Source organism: Leptinotarsa decemlineata, unplaced genomic scaffold, assembly GCF_025532065.1.
Source record: "Leptinotarsa decemlineata unplaced genomic scaffold, Ldec_3_MD MMD2_P_RNA_scaffold_5, whole genome shotgun sequence".
In the NCBI taxonomy this organism is placed as follows: Eukaryota; Metazoa; Arthropoda; class Insecta; order Coleoptera; family Chrysomelidae; genus Leptinotarsa; species Leptinotarsa decemlineata.
In genome coordinates, this window is record NW_027412532.1 from 11,378,803 (window position 1) to 11,401,949 (window position 23,147).

Sequence of the window (23,147 nt, forward strand, 5' to 3'; positions counted from 1 at the left end):
TATTACCCAGGACAGTTTCTTTCATGTTCAGATATCCGGATGCTTATACTTTCTCTTTCGTTTTTGCACGTAAATATTTTGTAGATATGATGTAACTCAACAAGATGAACCGATATTCGCAGCTAACTAAATTTTTGTAAAAAATGGATTTATTCGGTTTTGCTCTAAACCCCCTCATAAAATAAAATACGTTTTCCTGTTCCAAAAACAAGTCAGACAAAGTATTCTCTAATTAATGAAAGTGAAAAGCTGTATAATCACATACCTTACGAAACGTTCAGAAATCTTGTTAAAAATGCCCTTGCAACAAAAGCGTACTACAATATTGATGAATATTATAATATTAAAATTTAGTTGTTGTTGTTTATATTGACACCTATAGGTACTTTAAATCATATTTTATACTGTTATATATCTTATTTTATTGCCATGACACGTGAACTTATGTTCAAATTGTGTGTATTTGTTTTTTTCATTTTTTGAAAGGGACTTTACAAACTATTTTTTCGACAAAATTTTATTTTTTATTGTTATATTTTATCTGCTTGATATGTTAACTTAGTTTTGCTCAAATTGTGATTCTGGGTATTTGTGTTTTTAAATTGTTTCTTTTCTTTTATTCTTTGAAGTGCTATACATACTAGATTTAAAAAAATCTTTGTCAATAAGATTGTATTCTTTTGGACAATAAAGTACATATCTATCTATCTATACCTGCACCTGATTGCTCTCATATCAAGTCATTTAATACAACAGGAATGAAGCCAGGCCCACCACCAGTGGAATAAATTCGTAGACAAAACAATTCTGTAGAATCTGCTTTGAAGACAACAATGGGTTTTCCAACAGGGACTTCCCAACTTTGACAATCGAAAACGGCCATCTTGTTAAAGCTACATCTGTCAAATTAGTTATCATTAATTCAGTTTGTTTTGCCGAATCACCAGGGACGGATATAGCAATCTACAACACGTGCAAATTGTTTTATCAAAATGTGTGTTCTACCAAGAGCACTATTCGCAATGTGGTGGATAAATTTGAGTTCACTGGTTCAGTAAACGATCAATCAATACCTGTACGTCGGCGAAACGCAAGATCTGCAGAAAACATCGCCGCTGTCTGTGAGATTGTGCAGGAGAATCCGAGGCAGTCGATTTCGCTCCCTCACAAGAACTCGGCCTTTCGCAGACCACACTGGAACAGTTGGCAACTGACCTTAAGTTTCATCGAAAAATCATCTTCAACGATGAGACCCATTTCTGGATGAATGGGTACGTGATCAAACAAAATTGTCCCATTTGGGATGATACTAATCCACTTGAGATGGAAGAGCGCCCAATGCATCCCGAAAAAGTCACTGTTTGCTGTGGATTTTTGGTGGACAGCGTCATTGGTCCATATTTATTTAAGAAGGTCGCTGGCCAGGCCATCATTGCTGACCTGTCAGCAGGTCGATGAATACCAACTTCTTTTAGACTAAAATGGATGATCTGGACACCAACGACATGTTGGATATTCTGCAGATGTATGCGAATAAGCCACAAACCACAGGGGTCCTCAAAGCCAACATAACCCATGCCCATAACCCATTCGAACGGTGTTATTTATTTATGTATTTACACGGGCTAGCCTAATTCAGATATAAGAAGTACAGTGCTATTGTTCACGCCCTCCTTAGTCAGGCCCTGTGAGTGCCGAGAGGAGAGGGACGTTCCTAGCACCCTGGCTTTCGGGATACGAAGTAGTAGATTATTAACAGCGGTAGAGACAATGCACTACTCAATTTCATAATACTTTACAATATTTTCATGTTTTAATTTGTGTCTTGAGTTGAATAAAGCTAATAAAATTCAACGTGCTTTAGCCATTAAGCACCCATAAAACAAGCTGCGCAACATGTAAGTACCCATAAAACAAGCTGCGCAACAGCTATGTAGTACTTGATGCAATACAGTGGATAAAAAGTAAATTATAAGAATAATACTATTTCAAAGTGAGATGATAAGTAGACTTTTAAAGAAAAATTAAAATGTATAACAATATGAACTAATGTAATTCTTAGAGGCATGTAACACTAGACACGATACAACACAAGCAGAGAGTATTAGATGGCTAGGTGAAGAATATGGTTTTTAGAGCCTAAAGCTGATATATTAAAGATTTGAAAGTTGTTTAAAGAGTTAGTCAATCAAAGAGTTCTGGCAATATTATATTCCACACATAATGACATTAATAGAGTTTCAACTGAATAACACATTACGATGATATCTCTCTCACACACTTTGTTTTATTTAAATTTGAAGATAGGGAGTGCTCAATGAAAGATCCTTTAGAATACTTTGTCATCGCCCTTGATAATGTCTTGTGCAGCCTTAAATGAAACTTCAGGCATTAAAACCTGCCGACCACAACCAACAAACCCGGGAAAAACCCTTCCTTGAAAATTTATCAAAGCTATATGACATTTTAACCGTTCATTTTTTTTTCTAATTGCAGGTGAGAGCACAGCTGAATGGTGCAAAGCAGGAAAGAGATCACTATCGACTCATGACAAATAAACTGAGGGAAGAGTCGGGCCTCTTAACTGAACCTGAACTTCTTCGGGACATGGAAAGTTCAATGAAGGAACTGAAAACCCTTTCTGTTGAATTGGAGAACTTGAAAGAAGAAAATACAAAGAAAGCACAACAAATCAGGAATATAAGAAGAAATCTGGAGTTCACCGCCGATGATACAGGACTGAGAAAAAAATCTATCAAAGAAATTGTGCCCAAATCTGTTTCGAAACAACATCTGTATAAGGGAAGACCTAGTTTGTGCATGCCTACATTACCACATGATGCTTTTGATTATTTGAAAGATTTTAGACCCAAAGTGAGAATGATGAAAAATAAAAAGAAATAATTTTGTAGGCTTACCTTTTTTCCAATGCTGTCTGGGTATAAAAGAAAGTTTTTAACTTGCTCTTCTTTAGTAACTACTCCGTCATCCAGAATTGTTAGTGAGTTTATTCCGGAGAGGAGAATGTTCTTGGCAATCTCGGATCCCAAGGCTCTGATTCCAATGAGAAGAACATTTGATGCTCTCAGCCTATTGAAACAATTGAAATTAAAAAAAAATGCTAAAAACTCAGGTGAAATAAATTCATATAAATACTCTGCTTCAAACACACCTGAAGAAATTATGATACAGTAAACTATTTTGTAAAAATCTCACAGCTGAATATTATTGAATGTGTTTCACATATTTCCATCAAACATCGGCCAATGTCATATTCAAATCAACATTGCTATCTACAATACTTTGTAGCTTATTACTTGCAGTTAAAGTAAGATAATCAATGCTTGACAATCTGAAACATGTTGAGAATGATGATTGAATAAAATCGGTTTAGCTGACTATTTCAAAGATGAAACCACTCCTAAAGCCATTCAACATTCATATGAGAAGTACAAAGCAAAAGAGATGAGTAATCCATTATGATCATCAAGTTTCATACATATCAAACATTTGTTTAAACTCTTATAAGTCCAAAGGTTATTAATATTGAAATATTTGTGGACAGTTCAAATGTAATATGGACTGTAGAAAAGGGGATGGTGTAATATTTTCATTGGTGTATCAACCTTTGGATCAATCCAAACGTCTTCAGATGAAATAGTCTACTTAATCTCCTTCAAGTTACATACATATGAAACATTTGTTTAAACTCTTATGAGTCTCAAAGGTTATTAATATTGAAATATTTGAGGACAGTTCAAATGTAATATGGACTTTGGAAAGGGGGGTGGTGTAATATTTGCAACCTCCGGATTAATTCAAACGTCTTCAGATGAACTAGTCTAATTAATCTGCTGAAAACGCCACTTGTTGGGTAAAAAGCACGTCGAAATAATGAAAAAAATGAGAGTTATTTTTACAAAGTGAACGTAAAATACCCCTTGCAGTTTAAAAAAAAAATCTGTTTAAAATCTGTTTTTCTGTTAATCAGCTGTCGCCCCCATACGAACGACAACTCTCTGAAGTTGAGAAACTTGTGCGAGCTAAGGACTGACGAGGTCTTACCTTTTAACGTGTGATTCCTAACAAAGTTTAATTTATAAGATTAGGAAAAAATCGGAAGTCACTGCATACAATACAGAACATCAAATTATTTACTCCAGCACTAAAATCAATTATCATGCTTTAGTAAAGCAATGTACATCATTTATTGCTAAAAATTATTTGAAGCTATGGATTATTAAAATTATTTCAAATGCGTCCAATTTCAGTCACTTAAGTATATATTGTTTTTGAGTTTGATATGAGCATTTACTGATGTTTAACTATATTCTTTGTTCAAATGTTGTATTATTTATACAATTTGTTTCATCCATATCCCCTGAGGTCAATTCATTCTTATATTGTCATGAAACTTATACTGATCTATATATAAATAACTTCTCCAGTTTGTAACAAACTTATATGCAGAGAACAAACAAGAAATTTCTCATTTCAGACATTGAGACAACGGGCATTACTATTACCAGAAAAACTACACGAAGAAAAAATTGATGGTTACCAAAACTGAACCAAGGTTATTGCATAAATACAGTCCACTTTCTCACTTCACGTTTCAAGTATGCACGCTAAGAAGCTTTTTTTAAGATTACCGAGCTCAGAAAGTGATTGGTGCAGAAAGGCTATGACTTTAACGGGCATTTTATATTGTAAACATACCAGAAAACTGGGAACCAGTACGTTTTCAACCCTTTTACATAAAACAAGTTGTTCTCATCAATATACGTAGTTTAGTAAAGGTTTCAAGTGTTTCAATAACCAAAAATATGAGTCAGCTGAATATTTATCAGCAGGAAAAAAAGAACTAGTGTTGAAAAAGAAGAATGAAAAAGCTTGTTGAAAATGTTTATCACCAAAAGTTTAAAAAAGTAGAATATTGACAGTAACTTTATTTGACTTTTTCAACAAAAAAATTTTGAAATTGAATGGAACTGGCCGATACTTGATTAAAATCTATATCAAAACTGAATACTTATACACTTTACTGTATCAAGGTGAAAGGTTTACATAATTGTTTAGATGTATCGTAGTTTTGTAAACTTATCATAGTGAAAACCACAGTGAACTATTCCAATAAGTTTTCAAACGTTTTACAAAAAATTGAAATCCCAGGAATTATTAAACGACAAAATAAGGTATGAATCTAATTAGGATAACTACAAATATACTTGTTGAATTTTCTAGTGAAAACGAAAGCACTCCATTTGACATTGTATACTATAATATTGTATCACTTAAGTTTTGAAATTATGATTTATTAGTGAATTTTTGAGCTGTCCATATATCACAGCATTATGTAAATACTAAATTTTCACAGATTTTCTGTTTGAATCTCCACTGCCCTCATTTTGCACTGTTGAATTTTTAAACAGTAGTGAAATGTAGTTATAAAAATAATACCATATATACCACATTTTTGACGATTGGTGTCACTAAATCAAGTTTATGCCAACATTTCTTGATAATGCAGAAGTTATTTCTTTTTTTTCACCAAAAATTAAAATATTGTAGTGTCAACCGATGGGCAGTTTTATCTTAAACAATTACTATATTTGAGTAAATTGATATTTATGATAAGGTTTATACATGTAAATATAATTGAAGCAGCATACATACTTCCCTGATATTGATATGCATTTCTTACTTCACAGTATTTCAAGTTATTTGATTTGGCATCGGCTAACCAAATGTTATCCTGAATTTTTAGATTCACTAACTGGTAAAAGATTGAAGTTCCTTTATATTCTACTTATTCAGATTACCACTTACTTTTCTTGAGATTCTATTCCCCACAACCGTATTTGTCTATCATATAGTTCCGCTTCAACTGCCGATAATTGATTTCCTATGTTTTCGCCCATTTTTTGATAATATGAAATTAAACTATTTAGAAGTACTGAATTTTATAGTTTTTCCTAACTTTCAGTTTCAGGCGGTCTTTTCAGAAATAACCCAAAAAAATATTGGACGCAAGCGTTGATAAATGTAAACAGACTTCATAACCTAACAGTGATTCTGTCAAAAATGTTATTGATGTCACGTTTTGTTGTCTGGGTCACAAATGATAGACCGAATAATTCTGTTCGCATTCTCTGTATTGCGCCCATAACAATTATTATCAAGGGGTGTCGGCATAGAATGAACCTTAAGATACAGAATTTCCCCTCCCTCACAAATATTGGTTGAAGTTTCATTTTTTGCATTCAGGGACGAGACCTGACAACTGTTTCGACTTTTATAATACATATATCACTAATTAACCTAATTAACCAGTTTCCTGTCTTGAATTTCTTCATATCTACTGAGCTCAGGGTTTATCCATTGATAATGGTTCATAATCTTTGATTTGATATAACATTTTTTTGCAACACTGATTAAAATAATTTTGGCACTTCGTAACCCTGCGTTGGCAATTATATACACAGAAAATGTTTCAGCCATTTAGACATCATTCGAGCTCAGTGGTATGCTTGCTGGTTTGGTCTGTACCCGACTTAAGTTCAACGACAGTGATATCTATGTGTTACCTTTCTCCCTTTAGACAGGCTCGGCTATGATCATTAACACAGTTTTGACAATAATATAACATGGTTACATTTTCATCCATCGATTGATCGTATTTGTCCTGTTTCAAGCAATACTACCACCTATATTTTCCTTATTTCCTCATTGCTATATTTACTTCATCACACATTACATATCGCGATCGGAGAGGAAGTTCTACCTCCCTTCATTTTGTCAGCTCAACCTGGATTACACTGACCGTCTTGAGTTCAATCGGGATGGAGCCCAGCTCCCTTACCCTTTCTGCTGAATTTTGTCGAAGAAGGACAAATGGGTTCATGACTGAGGGGATGACGGTATGAAGTCCTCAGACATCATGGTCTGTGCAGACATCAGTACCGCCCTTCACGGGATACCCCTATCTGGCTGGGGTGGGATGGATGAAACAGCTATTCGTCCGTTAACGGGGGACATGAGGGCCTCATTCGACAGAGTGTCGGAGCCTTCTATATCGGGAGAGGTCGTCTACACCATAGTCTATAGCTTCCCTAACTAACACAACCTGGATTATTTTGCAGAATAGAGATTTAACCATCCTGAGAAAAGTCCGCTATCCTTGATATGTCATTTTCCACACATTTAACATCTGCAATGACAGTTGGCAGATGAAATGAGTGGCAAGTGGCAAGCAATGAGGGCAACATAGAATGTAGTTTACAGTTTGAGTTTACCTTATTTGAATTTATTTGAGGTTGAGGCCGGTGGCCGATGTTCTGTTTTGTGTGGGTATTATTTGGAACCTTGATAAATTAAATTAGTTTTATATTATTTCACCTATTTGCTGTGAGCTGTGACTGATCTGCGATCCTTGTGTTTTACCCGGCATAAAACTTTGCGAAAGGCATCCATTTAAATTATTATTTTACAGAGTAGTTTGTACAATATACTAACAAAAAATGAATGACAATTGTTCTGGTGTCTCTGATTATTCAGAAGCTGGCGTATCTATTGATAATGAAGAAGATGGTGAGTCCTGTAAACTTTTTGTTTTTCTTTCTAACATTTAAGTAGTACCTATCATTTTTATCTCTTGTGAATCTTGTAATGGCTATGCCTTCTTTATGCAGCTGAAGTTTACCTGTTTGTAGTAGGTATGTAGATACGATTCAAAAACATATGTTCAAAAAATAATATTTTTGAACTTTCCACCTGTTGCATGCTATTGGACCCTGAATAAAATCAAAACAGAAAAACTAAACCTGGTCTGAACTTTTGAAAGTCTGCATGCCAATCTTGGTTTTGAACTTTATTCAAACTCTAAAACAACTTTTGATTTCGCCACTGTAAGAGGTTTTGTATATTTCGGTGGTACATTCCATTGAATTCAAGAATAAAAACTTCAATCTGGAAAACAGTGAAAAGTTCAGTAAATTTTTCGAAGTATGCTTCACACACTATTGAATATTCCACTGTCAGCAAGTAATTTTCATAGAGAACTGAGTTTCATTAAACAAATAGCTGTCAGCAAAGGTTCAAAGGTAGATATTATTGACTAGAATAATATCCCTCGTGTTTTGAAAAAGAAAGGCCTAGACATGGCTGGAACAAATGATAATGGAAGCAAATTTATAAAGAACAAAAACAAAACTTCATCAGGAGAAAATAAGTTGACTTGTGGTTCTTGCCCAAAACTTTATATTGGTCAAACTGAGAGAATCTTTTTTTTAAAGAATAAAAGAGCATAGAAGCATTTTTTAAATGTGAATACTAATTCCACATTTGCAAACCATTTAATTGATAGAGGAACATGAGTTCAATCATGACTATGACATGTTATATTTGGAATGCTTGGAAATCAGTAGATTTGAGAATTCGGAACATTTACTGTGTCTAAAATCTGTTTAAAATATATTTTTCCGTTAACCAGCTGTCGCATCCTTACGAACAACTCTCAAAAGTCGAAACTTGCACGAGCTAAGGACTAACGAAGTCTTATCTTTTAACTTATGATTCCTAGCACAGTGTCATCTAGCATGTTGTCACCTAATATAATTGAATAATTTCCTTGTTTACTAATGTTGAAATTAGTAATTAGTTGATTTGTAAACTTAGATAATTTGATTCTATTACATGTTCATTTAAATAATTTTGTGAAATTTCTTTTCTAACTTTTAAGTTGGGGAATAGTTTTTATATAAACTCAGGTAAATTATTTGTCATCAAGGAGGTAGAAAGTCACTTACTTCAAATTCCTAATTTATATGAAGCACTAAGTAAGTAGAATGTAGTTACTATGAATTGAGTTAGTATGAAGATGCTGTTCTATAGTGAAACACTTCTTGCTGCTTTGTAAACTGTTTAGTGGAAATCTAAACAATAAAGTGTTACTTGAAAACGTTATAGATTCATCAAGTATCCACCAATTGCATATATATGGCTGTTTACTTCCCTATTAATATATAAGTGAAAGTTGGGAGAAAAAAAAATATTAAACAAAAAAATATATTAAAAATTGTTGATAAAGTATGTAGATTATACACAGAATTTACTTTCGGATAAAAAGAAAAAATTTATCTGAAAAGATACAGTTGACAGTTTATCTAATGAAAAGTTAGTGCATAATTATTTTATGGATCACAAAATATACATTTTCAGCCTGTTTACATATTTAATTAAAAAAATAACCGGATGCTATTTCTGTTTTCTTTATTTATCTTTGTAAATCAATAAAATTGAAATTTCATTATTGATCATGATTTTATTTAATTTTTTCTTATTCTTTGAATTCGTTTTCAGAAAGGTATCGACCTCATCTCATATTGCCATCTACATATATGATACTTGTGGAACAAATACTAACTCTAATGCCTAGTCAAAGACATGTCATTCTGATCATGAATGAGTACCCTATGAACGAAATCAATCCAGAACATCCGAATACTCCTGAGTCACCTACTGACGTGATTATTTTTTGTATAAGATTCATCGCAGAAAATATATTTCAACCTATCGGAGGTTTGCTTGTTTACAAGCATTTGGACCAGAGTGCCATTCTGGCAGAGTGTGTGAAAGCTTACATAACTGACTTATGGAAGTTAGGACTATTCGTGGTGGCAACTGTTTCACCAGCGTTTAAAGTTTTTAAAGCTATAATGAGCTGCATTGCTGACGTGAGTATTGATGTAGATGAATAATTAAGGTAAAATATATCTACAATAGTTAATATAATAAAATAAGCCGACTTCATGAATTTGATATTACCTTATTTCATTTGTTTTGTGGTTATGATCAATTATACATACTACCACACAGGCTTGATTCTCATTATTCTTTTTACAATACAGGAACACTATGTAATTAAAATCAACTGGAATATCTGTTTGGAGTACATTTTGGGAACCAAATCGATTTCTGTCTTCACAATCAAATCAACACCTATCAAAAATCATTAATTTCTCTTTTTCATAAAGGCAGATCATACATGAATATGTGAGCCGCAATAAACCCTTGCGGGTTGCGGTGGAGGGTCGAATAAATCCACTCACTTTGGACATATATAAACCTTCATCCTACTGATAATCGTAATAACATGATGACTTGGTTTAGCTTTCGACACTGTAACCTAGTTGGAACTCGTTCAGCAAAAGGCCCACTTAAAAGCTGCAGAGATCACTTACCTTCTGTAGCAGCTCAAGAATAAGCCGACATGTGAGGTATTTCAACAACATTGAATGCTTTGGCTTATCAAAGCACTTCAACTTTGCTTTCTTCAGATCGATTGATCTGAAGTCACAAACAAAACTTAGTCCATCATAGTTGCGTGATGGATATAGAGGTTCCAGACATCAGGTGCAGGGACTGAAATCCTATTGAATTTACTAACTGCATATCCAGCATATGCGATCTCAGCCTACATCCATTAGCAAAATGAGTCCTAGGAGTGTTTTGTTGACATCCACCGCACTTTTACTGTATTAACGTGACACTTGTGTTGCTCTATTTACAGTGGGATATTGAATCCATTGTGAGTAATGAGAACTAATGAATTCATTGAAACTATTCATTTTTCATCATAATGCCTATGCAAGCTAATAATCCTGATATAGTTCTTCTCGACATTCAGAGCAAGATGATATTCCCCATAGAGTTTTCAGTTCCATGTGGGACAAATATTTATTTATTTATTCAACGGGTAGTCCCAATTACAATTTGTTATAAAAAAATAATTTGTAAAATCTTAACTAAATCAAAGATAATAAATTCAATAAATACATAATACAATATAAAACGCAATACAATAATATAGTGATAAAAATCACAGTACAATTTTTTCATGGAGAAAAAAGAAAAAAAAAGTTTGTAAAATCTCAAACTGGATATAGTATAAAAAGAAAGCAATATAATGATGAAATAGTATAGAATATTCAAAGGAAATGTTTCATTAAATAATGCGACTCAGTTCAATTTTGATGGTATTTGTGGAGCTGCTAAAGATATCATCCTGTTGATACATATTTCCATTTCTGGGCATTCGAGTGACAGGAGAGAAAAAAACCATAATTTGTGGAGTGGAACGGTATTTTAAATGTTTCGATACTGGCTCTGGTCTGTCTGTTGACATTCAAATTAATTAAAGATAAAATCTCCTCACAGTTGATGTTGCTAGTTAAAATTTTGCTTAAAAAACATACATCTTAAATAATTCTTCTATTCTTCAAAGATAATAGATTCATCTGGTCTCTAATGTTGTTGTATGCATATTCTCCCCTTCTTAGACCTAACTTGTATGCACAGATCCTCAGGAAAGTGTTATGTACAGCTTCAATTTGGTTTATGTGTATTTCATAATATGGGCACCAAATTATTGAAGCGTACTCCAATAATGATCTAACTAATGAACAATATAATAACTTGAGAGTGTTCAAACTGAATTCCTTACATGATCTAATAATGATTTTGTCTGAAAAGAGGAGGGAAAATGGATGAGTTATTAAAATTTTCTCTTAGGACTTCACAGACTTTATTCAGACTACTCTGTTAGGATGAATTTTATTGTATTATTTGGTGGACTGATGTTTTCTCTACTCATTCGAATTTGTAATTTTTTGAGTTGATGAGGAAAGATACCAGTTTCCAGTGATGTATCAATAAAGGCCAATTATGTCAAGTATATTTTTCAAGGCTTTATTATTTAAGATATCTGAATTGCACTTATTATCCAAGTTGTTTATTATCGACTTCAATTCTTCTAGTGTTAACGGCTTAAATTTTCCAAATGCGCATTTAATTCCTGGAAAATTCTGATTTGACTAAGAATAAGAAGGTAAAATACTAACCTCAAATTCTTGAATACAGACAATGAAATGAGAATTAAATATTCTAGCTTCATTCGGGTATTTTAAAAAAAGTTTTTCAAGTTTTCCATATCATTGGGGTTCAGATTTTCCAGGAGAAATATTTTCTATCTTTTAAACTAACAATAAATAAATCTACAACAAATAAATCTAAAAACACTTTATTGTGAGAGTTTCACTAACCGGTTTTACAAAATTAGCTTCTTCAGGCGTGTCTATACTAATTAGTATAGACACGTAATACTAAATAGTATAAACACGCCTGAAGAAGCTAGTTAGTATAGACATGCCTCAAGAAGCTAGTCCGTATTGACACATGAACTAACTAGTATAGACACGCCTAAATAAGCTATTGTATAGTGAAACACTTGTTGCGTTTTTGTAATAATGTTTAGTGAAAATCTCACCAAGTGTTTCTTGAATACGTTATAGATTTTCATCAAGTATCAGTCAATTCCATCATATAAATCTATAACTAATACTGAATTTTGAATATACTGAAAATTAAGTAATAATCATGAATAGTGATACTGAATTAGTGGGTATTTGTTTAATTTGTCTTATATCTTCAACTCTCAAGGGTGAAAAAAGATGGTGTCAATGGGAGACTGTGCTGGTGGGAACCCATTATGCAAACTTCATCAATATGAACACAGTATATAGATGTTGCTTAATGTGTTAGTCGATAACAGAGAATAACATGTATTTACAAAAATCAACCACTCTAAAAAATACTCTCTTTGATAATATCAAAATAGATGAACCTTTTTTTTGTTTCAGATAGAAGACTTGGACACACATTCATCTATTATATCTTTTTCTGTTCATCCTCTCAAAGAAATAATTCACATTTATGACATTCAGTTCCTGCTCATCAAGCTACAGACTCTATTCAAAGAAGGTGATGTGAGGTTTGAAGATGAAAATGTAAATGGAAAGGAAATATTCCAGGCCTCATGGAAAGATATGACGAAGGTTTTTAGTATGTATCCGGAATATAAAATGTTGGCGGAGTTTTTGGCAAATGATGAGCCCGTTTCCCGGAGAGTTCATATCTTCACACAACAAATATATGATCATTTCTTAGACGCAGAGAGACAAGGTATGATTCATTTTGAAAAGTTTATATTACTGGACAAAACTCAATTCTGAGTGAGAAAAAAAAAATGAGGATATACTAATTTGTGTATGTTGCGTTTACTGGCCTGTTTTTCACTTAGGGTTTTCCTATTTGTTGTTTGATGTTAAAGCTTGATTTTGCTGAATCACTTTTCCAGAAAAAACAATTAAAATAAGGCAGTATCAACTTAATGCGGCTGTCAATCAAATACTCCTGTTGCGCGAGGAATGTTTGCCTACCAAATTAAAAATCTGTTGTTTGAGTCTTGATACCATTAACTTTTTCATTTTAGAAGACTTGTCTGTAAAATCATCATATAATATATGGGGAAACCTATTGTCAATGGACAATTAGACGTATCTAGAGAACGAAAAGACGTATTGATATAAAAATTTAATAGTGACTATCAATGAATACCTCTCTATAACTAATGTTGGGTTTTGCTTCTGTTCAGGCGCAGTAACTATGCCTATTTGTAGGAATACAAAAGTCTTTCTAAAGAAAGCACCATGTAGATTTCAACATTTTTACTGGTTTATATGTTTATTTTACATAAGAAAGTACTCCGGGGTGGGAATAATGATCAATATTCCGGAAAAGTGCATATGACATGCCCAGGTTCAGATGAAAACAGCTTTCCCCTTGCCCTTCATGTGTGTGTGGAGTTGTTTCCTGCCTTTGTCTGCAGGTGGCGCAGTAGACATCCCACTGAATCAACTGTAGAAAGAGTTCATGACTAGCTGGAATTATATTTTTTTGGTCCCCCATGCAATAATTCAGTTAGGAAAGTCATGATAAAACAATTCAACAGATCAAAAAGTAAAAGCACCACTAGATGGGATGTTCTGCACACATTAACCCTGTGGGGAAGATTTCAACTCAGGGCCATGGCACTCAACATGGGTGAGAGGTTTGGTCGTGATACTCAGACGGTTCACACCATTCTGAAGAGGCCATGCCCGGTACTGATGATGGGGCAAGTACCCCGAAACTGTTCTATCCGTTAGTTGTATCAGCCAAACGAAATTAATTTCTGCTTTTCATAGTGGGAAATAACTCGTGAAGAATCTTCCAAATCGAAGACGTTGTACAGGTACCTGAAGGTTTTACTTCAACTCTCTGCGCGGCATTAGCTGGGTTAGTTGTTGTTTTTCCATTGGGTATCTGCCATACGTACCTACAAAATCGTAGGTCTACATGAGAGGCAAGGGGTAAGGTGCACAGGCACCGCTCTGAGAGCGCCTTAAAGATTTTCTTGTGCTTTAGTTTTGTTCTTGAAAAAATTAATTAGATAATATTTTTTGAAATCTATACAAATAATAAAATTGAAGAACAAACTCATTATGAATGAGAAACACATTGGGACACCATAGAATTCAGATAAAGTATAAGAAGCCTGTTCACTCAGTAGTTTTCTTGTTTCATTTCTAAAAATATTGTAGTTCTTCTCTTTGGTAATTCATTATACACTTTACCCCATTATAAATCAAAGTATCTCTGATCAGGTTGGTTGTTTTGTGAACAAATGTTTACACGATTCCTTCCATTTTGTTTTACAATGATCATTTTACTTTACAATGGTACCTAATTGCTCGCTTCTGAAATATGAACACTGATTGAAACAACTGATTGTTACATGCGGCCAAAAAAGATATACCATCAAATTAGAACCTATGAAGGCATAATTAATAGGTTGAGGATAGTAGTTGATTTTTAAACTTTTATTTTTATTAGTTCTCTGATATCCCAACCCTTTTTGACAATAATATTTTTTTTCAATATTTTTCATGATTGAGACCAGATATGAAACTTATTTTGTATCAAAGTTGGAGATAATATGTATAGGGTGTCTTACGGACATTGTTCCTTCAACTCAATGAGATTTTACATATAAGTCACTTTAGATTCGATATTTTATTTTAAGTGAACTTTTTCTTAAAACACGCCTGTACCTACCAATCACAGATTCAAAAGATATTCATCCACTGTTAGTGTATCTTCTTTTTTTTGTTTTTTTTAGATAGATCTTTACTTTTCAAATGCTTTAGTTTGTTTAGTACAATATGGTAGTAGAAAATCATACGAGTGAAAACGTTTTCATTTTTCAAAAACTCAGTTTTTGTCGAACCATCAAATTAAGTTCTTTTATTGGATTACTGAGTTACTATATTCGATTCAGGAATTCCAAGATAATTTTCAGTTTTTTATGATTTGTCTGGCTCTGCATTTCTAGTTTTGTTATTTAAAAAAAATTTAACAATCCTTGAAATACATTATTATTGCTTGAGCATATATTTTTCATATCTAAGAGAGTGTGTGTATTCTATACATTTAGAGAACTCTTCCAGTATAACTTCCAGAAATGTATAAATTGATTTTCACATCGATCATGGATGCTTTTGGGTTTGTGGGGAAATATGCTGATGTATTTATTACTTCATCCTCATTTTGCACCACTCTAGATGTATAAGTGTTGATTTTCAAAATTTTTCATCTACCTTCTTTGTCTATTCGTTACCTTTCACAATCTGAAAAATATAAAAATTGTACAAGGAAAATTTTATACTCGTATAGAAACAGCAAACTGTTTAGAGACAAAATTAACAAAAGTTTATTTTGTTGAAAAAAATCGATGAATATCTTTTAAATCTGTGATTGGTAGGTATAGGTATGTACTAACAAAGTGCTCATGAAATAAAATATCGAATCTCATTTGATACAAATGACCCTACGTACAGCATAACAAATTCAATAACCATCAACTCAACAATTACTGACTCAACAACCACCGACACCTTTCACAACTAACTTTATACCTCACATTCCAGGACTATCTGAAAAGATAGATATGATGTTAGAACTTCTTACAATACAACAAATACACTGAGATCTTCACTCACACATTCAAAACCCAACAACACATAAGAAAAAACAAAAAATTGCATTTATGAAATATGTTGTCCTTATGGTGAATAAAGTTATATTAGTGAATCATCGATACCATTGAAAGTGCGTGAGAATTAACATCGAGATTATATCAGAAATAGACAATTTACAGTATCAAAATTGTCATATGCATGGAACAAGACAAGAATGATTGCCATATTGTCAATAATCGCCAATCTAAGAGATGTAAACTTAAAGAATCAGCGTTTATTTTCATATCTGGACAGAAGTGTTTTTCTAATAGCTCCTTAGAATTGGATCGTACTTGGCTACCCGTCTTGAAGAAAGATGTGGATAGTGGTAAAATAGCAACAGACTGATATCAGAAAACACCTTGTACTACATCAGATGTTTAAAAAAATCTGAAGACGGAGGCAGATTGTAGCTTTTGAAACGTTAAGATAAGTATTGCTTTTTTTGATAGACAAAATTATTAAATGAGGTAAGTTACTGATAAATGAAATATTTTTCTTTTTGAAAAATACTTTTAATTTACGCAGTAACTTATTGGAGTAAACTGAAAAATTTGTCCTTTCTACATGTGTATAAAATTCTCCATTACAATTTTTATATTTTTCGGATTGTGGAATGTAAAAAATACTTGAATTGAAGGGGTTATATTTTTAGGAGTGATTAATTTTTGGGAAAGAAAGTTTTTGGCTTTCTACTACTCCATCTTGATACAAAAAAAAGATGAGGGAATCTTCCTAAGAAAGGAAGGAAGTAATCAATTTGAAAATAAGTAACTCTAAACATCGATGTATACCAGTGAGGATGACAGTGTTCCATGTAAGTGCAATTTGTTACCATTCATTTAAAGTAGAACTCATGCGAATGATATCTGATTTTTATTCCACAACGAATGTTTGAAATACAAACTGAGTAGAGAAAAGTATCTTCTGTATAATTCAGTGTTCATATAGAAGTATTTGTTTCGAAATAATTTTTTTTTCTTTCGTGTAATTTAATGTTTATATGAAAGTAGCTGTTTCAGGAGGACTTTCTTTCAGTTTGTGTCTGAAAGTTACTTCTTTGCCTGATCTACACATCCATGTATAGAGTTACTTATTTTCAAATTGATTACTTCCTTCCTTTGTTTGCAAGATTCCCTCATCTCTTTTTGTATCAAGATGGAATAGTAGAAAGCCAAAAACTTTCTTTCCCAAAAAGTAAAAAATACCTAAACAAGGTCGATAAGAAAAACTGATTTTCCTTTACAAACAATGACTTTTTGTTCATTTGAATTTTCCAGTATTCATACAAATAAGGATAGAGTAATTAAAGTGTGCAAGTTCTGCTTGTCATTTTTTTCACATTAATATAATAAAGTGGGAATGATCAGAATCATACAGGGTGTATCTTTTGAAAATAAAACAAGTTGATTTAAACAATGGTATAACAGGCAACGCTGCATTCCTCGAAATATCCCAGAATCATAGACGCATTCAATAATACCCACTACCAAATTTGCAACAACTACTACTACATCTTTCTTCAGAGAAGAGGTGATGCTCTACCATTTAGGTTTCCATGTATATTCAGATTTTATTGCAGTTAACTTCATTTCTTGTAGTCTTGGTCAGGTTATAGGTTATATTTTGTTTCAATAAAACAAGTAATATTTTTTAACGTTTTTCTGCAAAAAAATTAACGCAAACATGAATCAAAACCACCAAAATGTTTTCTTTGCCTTTGTTGTCACCTGATAACTAGATTATAAAACACATTTTGTTTTGAGTTGCCAGAGCTGAAATTTTGATAGTTAATTGGGTAATATTCAGTTAAAATATATGTGTACTTGCTAATTTCACAGCAGAACTCTATCTGACTTTTCAAATTGGGAACTTGAGAAAGGTACTTAAAAATTATACAAATACTTATCAATTATTGTTTGGTAGCAAACCAAACTGGGAAATAACTTTTTTAAACGCTTCATGTAGAACAAATTCTTCAATAGCATTGTATAAAATAACATGAAATTATTGAACAGAAGAATTACCATATTACCAGAGTCAATAAAAAAAATGCATTGCAACTTATCTGTTGGAAAATTTTGGCATAAGTGTTTGTATTGTAATATTATCAAAGGCTCACTATGCACTATTCAGGTCATTAGCTTTGTATGTATTTCTTTGCTGGGCTCACTTGGCATATATCGAAAGAATTTTGGCATCCATTGGTGTTATTCGATATATTCTCAATCTGACTCATAGAGAGGATATTCAAACAAAGTTTACTGAATCAGGTATCTTAACTGTATAATCACTATTCATCAACCGGTGTCTTAAGTTCATATATATATATATATATATATATATATATATATATATATATATATATATATATATATATATATATATATATATATATATATATATATATATATATATATATACAGGGCTATTCAAATTCGTTTCTGTACATGGGGATCTCGTAAACGATAAGATATAGAGTGTCGGTTAAATTATGGTAAAGTTGCGTATTTAGAGACCTATTCAATGATGTGAAGAAATCGAATATAGCTCTTTTGGTTCTGGAGATATACAGGAAAAACCAAAAAATCCCAAATTATTTTTTTGCCTATATCTTCTTTATTCGCAGACATATTGAAAATCTGTTCACATTTTGCTATTGGCACTTGATATGGGCTCTCAGAATATATCCATGAATCTTTTATACAGGGTGTCATCTGGCTTGGGCCACCCCCATCTTTGAATTTTTAAATACGGACCTGTATTTTTTGTTGTAGTTTTTGGATCGTAGACGTTCACTTCATATTGAGAAATTGAATTCAATTTTATATTTCGGGATTTTTCAGTAATATTCGATTATAATTGTGTGAATTATTGGAAATTGGTTGACTGGGTGAATAAAAACACAATAGCAACATTCACGTCCCCCCAATGTACCGTACAGTTTTTCGAGAGTTTTTTTTTTCATTTTTAGGTACCTATTCATATTTTTTCCATTACAATGAACTTCGAATAAGAAAACCTTTTATGATTATCTGAAACATATCTACAACAAAAATATATTATATGTGTTTTGATGAGCAGATAAAAAATGGTAGCTATAATAATATCCGAATAACAAACACTATAATTCTAATGAAATTTGAAATGAAGTAATTTATATACACAAAAAAATTAATTGTGCAATAAAAGTTCAAATCGGAGTCCTTCCATTTCGAGACAAATAATGGGACAATAGGATGGTCTGCAAGATCACCAGATCTTACTATTTTAGACTATTTTCTATGGGGGACATTAAAAAATAGGATTTATGCTGGTAGAGAGATAGAAAATGTGGAAGACTCGAAATTGAGGATTTTGATTGATTTCGCAACAATGCAGCAAATAAGTGTATTAAGGGCAATAAATAATATGGAAAACCAAGTTTAAAAATGTCTCGAAATGGAAGGACTCCAATTCGAACATTTATTGCGCCAATAATTTTTTTGGGTACCTAGGTATATAAATTACTTAATTTCAATTTTCATAACAATTATAGTGTTCGTTTCGGATGTTATGTATCATTTATTTTTCTGCTGATTAAAACACATATAATATATTTTTGATGTAAATATGTTTCAAATAATCATGAAAGGTTTTTTATTTGAAGTTCATTGTAGAAAACGCTCAGAGCAATGGAAAAAATATGAATAGGTACCTACCTAAAAATGAAAAAAAACTCTCGAAAAACTTCACGATACATAGGGAGACGAGAAAGTTGCTATTATGTTTTTATTCAACTCAGTCAACCAATTTCCAGGGCCGTAATTTAAAAGGAAATAATACACACAATTATAATCGAATATTACCGAAACATATCGAAATATAAAATTGAATTCAATTTCTCAGTATGAAGTGAACGTCTTCGATCCAAAAACTACAACAAAAAATACAGGTTCGTATTTAAAAATTCAAAGATGGGGGTGGGCCAAGTCAGATGACACCCCGTATAAAAGATTCATGGATATATTCTGAGAGCCCACATCAAGTGTCAATAGCAAAATGTGGACTGATTTTTAATATGTCTGCGAATAAAGAAGATATAGGCAAAAAAATAATTTGGGAATTTTTGGTTGTTCCTGTATATCTCCAGAATCAAAAGAGCTATATTCAATTTCTTCACATCATTGAATAGGTTTCTAAAATACACAACTTTGCCAAAATTTAACCGACACTCTATCTCTTATCATTTACTAGATCCCCATGTACAGAAACGAATTTGAATAGCCCTGTATATATATATATATATATATATATATATATATATATATATATATACCACATATATATATATATATATATATATATATATATATATATATATATATATATACTACTCATTCTTATAATACTCGACAAAAAAATCGTACCTAAACAATACGTAACATTAGAAAATTCATATTAGATGATGTGCTCTCTTCTCTGCCACTGTTACAGTAGCAAGTGGTTTATGCCAAAAATATTTCATAAATTATTTTTAATGTTTAATCTTTCAAATTGTGTTTCAATTAAGTGTATTTCATATTGGTAACTATGTCCTTGTTCACTACAAAGCTTTTTCTGATTTGTGTGAACACTGAAGTGTTTAGCATCAATACGTTTTTTTTTCATGAATCTTTCATATCTAGTGAGTACACATACATTCTCAATTACTTTTTTCACTATTTTTAAAGTATTAGTTGAAATAATGTAGGTCTGGTGGCTCTCAAATCCTACTCTCATAACAGATTTGAAGAATGTCTCTTTTGTATATTTCAGATGTTCTTTCTTCTAATGCAAAAGGAAGTGCTGTCCTACTGAACTGTGTACGATCCTTCTTAAAATTTACTGAACAAGATTGCGTGAAATTGAACCAAGTACAAAGACTAGAAGAATGGAGTTGTTTGATAGATATTCTGAGGGACATGACTTTCCAGAAATCTAGATTTAGGACTTGTACTAAAGATAAAACCACTGCGATACCTCATCCGTTGAATTCTTCTGTAAGAAAAAAAATTGATTTTACAAGTTGTGAAAATGAAATTGAAGTAAAGAAGAATGATGAAGATATACCGAATATTCCAAGTACAAGTTCTGGCAAATCTAAATCAAAGAAGAAAAAAAAGAAACGAGAGAATAAAACGGAACCTAAAAGCACAGTCCCAGAAGAAAAAAAAGATAAAATCCAGGCTCTTAAACAAATTCAGGAACTTTGTGAAATGTTGCAAGGTACCAAGTCTGTTGAAATTGTGGATTGCTCAGATGAGAATGAAACTACATATGAAGTTTCCAAAGAACTAGAAGCAGATCAAAACGATATAAATGAGACTGAAATAGATGTAGCGATTAATGAACCTGGAAATGATAAAAACTGTGATATAGATAAAAATAATAATAGTGATGAAAGCATACATGAAAACCAGAACAAATCTATTCCGGGAATTGAATCCAATAAGGGAATAAGGGTTAGGAAAGATTTGAAAGAAGAAAATAGTTTAGATTCCAAAAACCATCAAAACTTTTTTCGGAAGTCTAATGAAAATTCCATGAAATTGAGTGATGATGAGAATTTGAGTGACATTAACTTTGTTTCCGAATTTGTAGATAGTGAAGAGCCTTTCCCTGATAAAACTTTTGTAAAAAAATCTCCCGAAAACAAGTTTTACTTAAAAAGCGACGACGAGACTGAAATGAGTATTGATAAAAACTGTGATAATATTAATAATGTACTAGGATTAACGAATAATGTAGAAAATAAGGAAAAACCTCCTGATTCCCAAGGTGTTGACTTTGAAGTAAACCCAGTAACTAACGAAATGCTGTCTACCATTTTTGGTACAAAAAAATTATTAAGAATCTTGCAAAATAAAAGGGTCAAGGCAGTCAAACCGGATGCTTTCATAGTCGAACCCATTGATTCCCTAGTTAAAATGATCCAGAAGAAAAATAAGTTAATCCCTCCTAATTATTATGGCCACACTTATGAGTTTTTCAATACAACATTGGCATTTTCTACACTGGGTAATAATAGTGGGTTGCTCTTGGTTTCTAAGGATTGATTCATAAATAATATACATTTTGTGATTTGTAAAAGTTTGTGAAGAAAAATCTGGTAACCTTCGAACAAATTGAAGAAAAATTTTTGTCTGTTTATTGTTCTATGTTTCAAAATTGACTCAAGATTATAGAAATCTGTAACTTACGCAAGATTTCATCATATATTGGACTTTGTTACTTATGAAACTGTGTTTTTAATGCCATGAACGATAAGAGCAGGGGGCAATCAACCTGGAAAACTTGGAATGTGTATTGAAAGTTTGAAACCGAGAGTTTTGTATTATCAGATTGTTCACCTTATTCTGTTTCTCAACATTTCACCCAACAAGTTGGCATCTTTAGGAGTACATTCTCCTTTTTTTATTTGCTTGAGATTGTATCCCTGAGGTTGACGCATAATTGTTTCCAGCTAGACAGAACATTGCTGATAAAACTTTAATAATCCATATAAGAAACTATTGCAGCTCCATTCAACCTTTTGAGTTTTCACTGTTCTATTGAATTTTTTTATTTTAATAGAATCAATCCCTTCTCTAGTACCCGGAATGTTAAACTGCTGTAGTTTCTTGAATCTGAGTGTCTTTGAATTTGATAAAACAAGCCTTACTCTTCTGCACATGTTTAGCCTCTGCTGAGTCCTCTGTATGTTCTAGTAGGCAATTTGTTTTATGCTCCACATTGACGTAACTTGTAACAAACATGTATATTACATTGGCATGTAATGTGTCTGTTACATTCATATTCTATATATTGATACATTTATTCACAACATAATTTTCGAATAATCATTTGAAAGTGAGAGTTGCAAAATATTTTGGAATACAAATGAAAACACAAAAAAATTAATATTTTATGACTATAGTAGAAAATACAAATTTGTTATAACAACAGAATAAAGATCAGCTGAAAACAACAAAAGAATTAATTGAGACATGTTTTTTTCGTAAAAGCAAAATTATCGAAATAAAAACTCATCAAAAAATGTAAAAAAAAAACATTTTCCCTCAAAATACCCACATTAAAATTTTGATTTTGTTCTGCCCACAACATTTTCAAATCATTATTTGTCATTGTGATGACCATTTCTTCAAATATAACTATAGAATCTCAATTTTG

At 32.1% G+C, this 23,147-nt stretch overlaps 3 protein-coding genes across 4 annotated transcripts in view; 2 read left to right on the forward strand and 1 right to left on the reverse strand.

Moving 5' to 3' along the window:
• Positions 1 to 2,911, forward strand: part of LOC111516308 (uncharacterized) — a 9,597-nt gene extending 6,686 nt beyond the window's left edge. The window contains exon 6 of the mRNA XM_074169544.1: positions 2,497 to 2,911. Within this exon, the coding sequence (XP_074025645.1) occupies positions 2,497 to 2,904 (408 nt within the window). The 3' untranslated portion in view covers positions 2,905 to 2,911. The remainder of the gene's footprint in view (positions 1 to 2,496) is intronic.
• Aos1 (SUMO1 activating enzyme subunit 1) overlaps positions 1 to 6,052 on the reverse strand; it is a 23,140-nt gene extending 17,088 nt beyond the window's left edge. The window contains exons 1-2 of the mRNA XM_074169546.1: positions 5,830 to 6,052; positions 2,919 to 3,090 (exon numbers count right to left, since the gene is read on the reverse strand). Coding sequence (XP_074025647.1) covers positions 2,919 to 3,090; positions 5,830 to 5,921 — 264 coding nt within the window. The 5' untranslated portion in view covers positions 5,922 to 6,052. The remainder of the gene's footprint in view (positions 1 to 2,918; positions 3,091 to 5,829) is intronic.
• LOC111514632 (uncharacterized) lies at positions 5,008 to 22,779 on the forward strand. 2 transcript variants are annotated; one of them, XM_023170890.2, is made up of 5 exons: positions 5,008 to 5,195; positions 7,493 to 7,590; positions 9,361 to 9,734; positions 12,699 to 13,020; positions 20,754 to 22,779. In XM_023170890.2, exons 2-5 carry the CDS (start codon positions 7,521 to 7,523, stop codon positions 22,031 to 22,033), a joined length of 2,046 nt encoding a protein of 681 aa, XP_023026658.2. In that variant the 5' UTR covers positions 5,008 to 5,195; positions 7,493 to 7,520; the 3' UTR covers positions 22,034 to 22,779. The 2 variants fall into 2 exon arrangements, with proteins under 2 accessions (XP_023026658.2, XP_023026657.2); XM_023170889.2 differs by lacking the exon at positions 5,008 to 5,195 and adding an exon at positions 7,229 to 7,346.
• The last annotated feature ends 368 nt before the right edge of the window (positions 22,780 to 23,147 follow it).

What these genes read in the sequence shown, in the direction of transcription:
- LOC111514632 (XM_023170890.2), top strand. Translation starts at nt 7,521, where the DNA reads ATGAATGACAATTGTTCTGGTGTCTCTGATTATTCAGAAGCTGGCGTA. An exon ending in TAATGAGCTGCATTGCTGAC is followed by an intron (nt 9,735 to 12,698) that starts GTGAGTATTGAT and finishes TTTTTGTTTCAG; the next exon opens with ATAGAAGACTTGGACACACA. An exon ending in CTTAGACGCAGAGAGACAAG is followed by an intron (nt 13,021 to 20,753) that starts GTATGATTCATT and finishes TGTATATTTCAG; the next exon opens with ATGTTCTTTCTTCTAATGCA.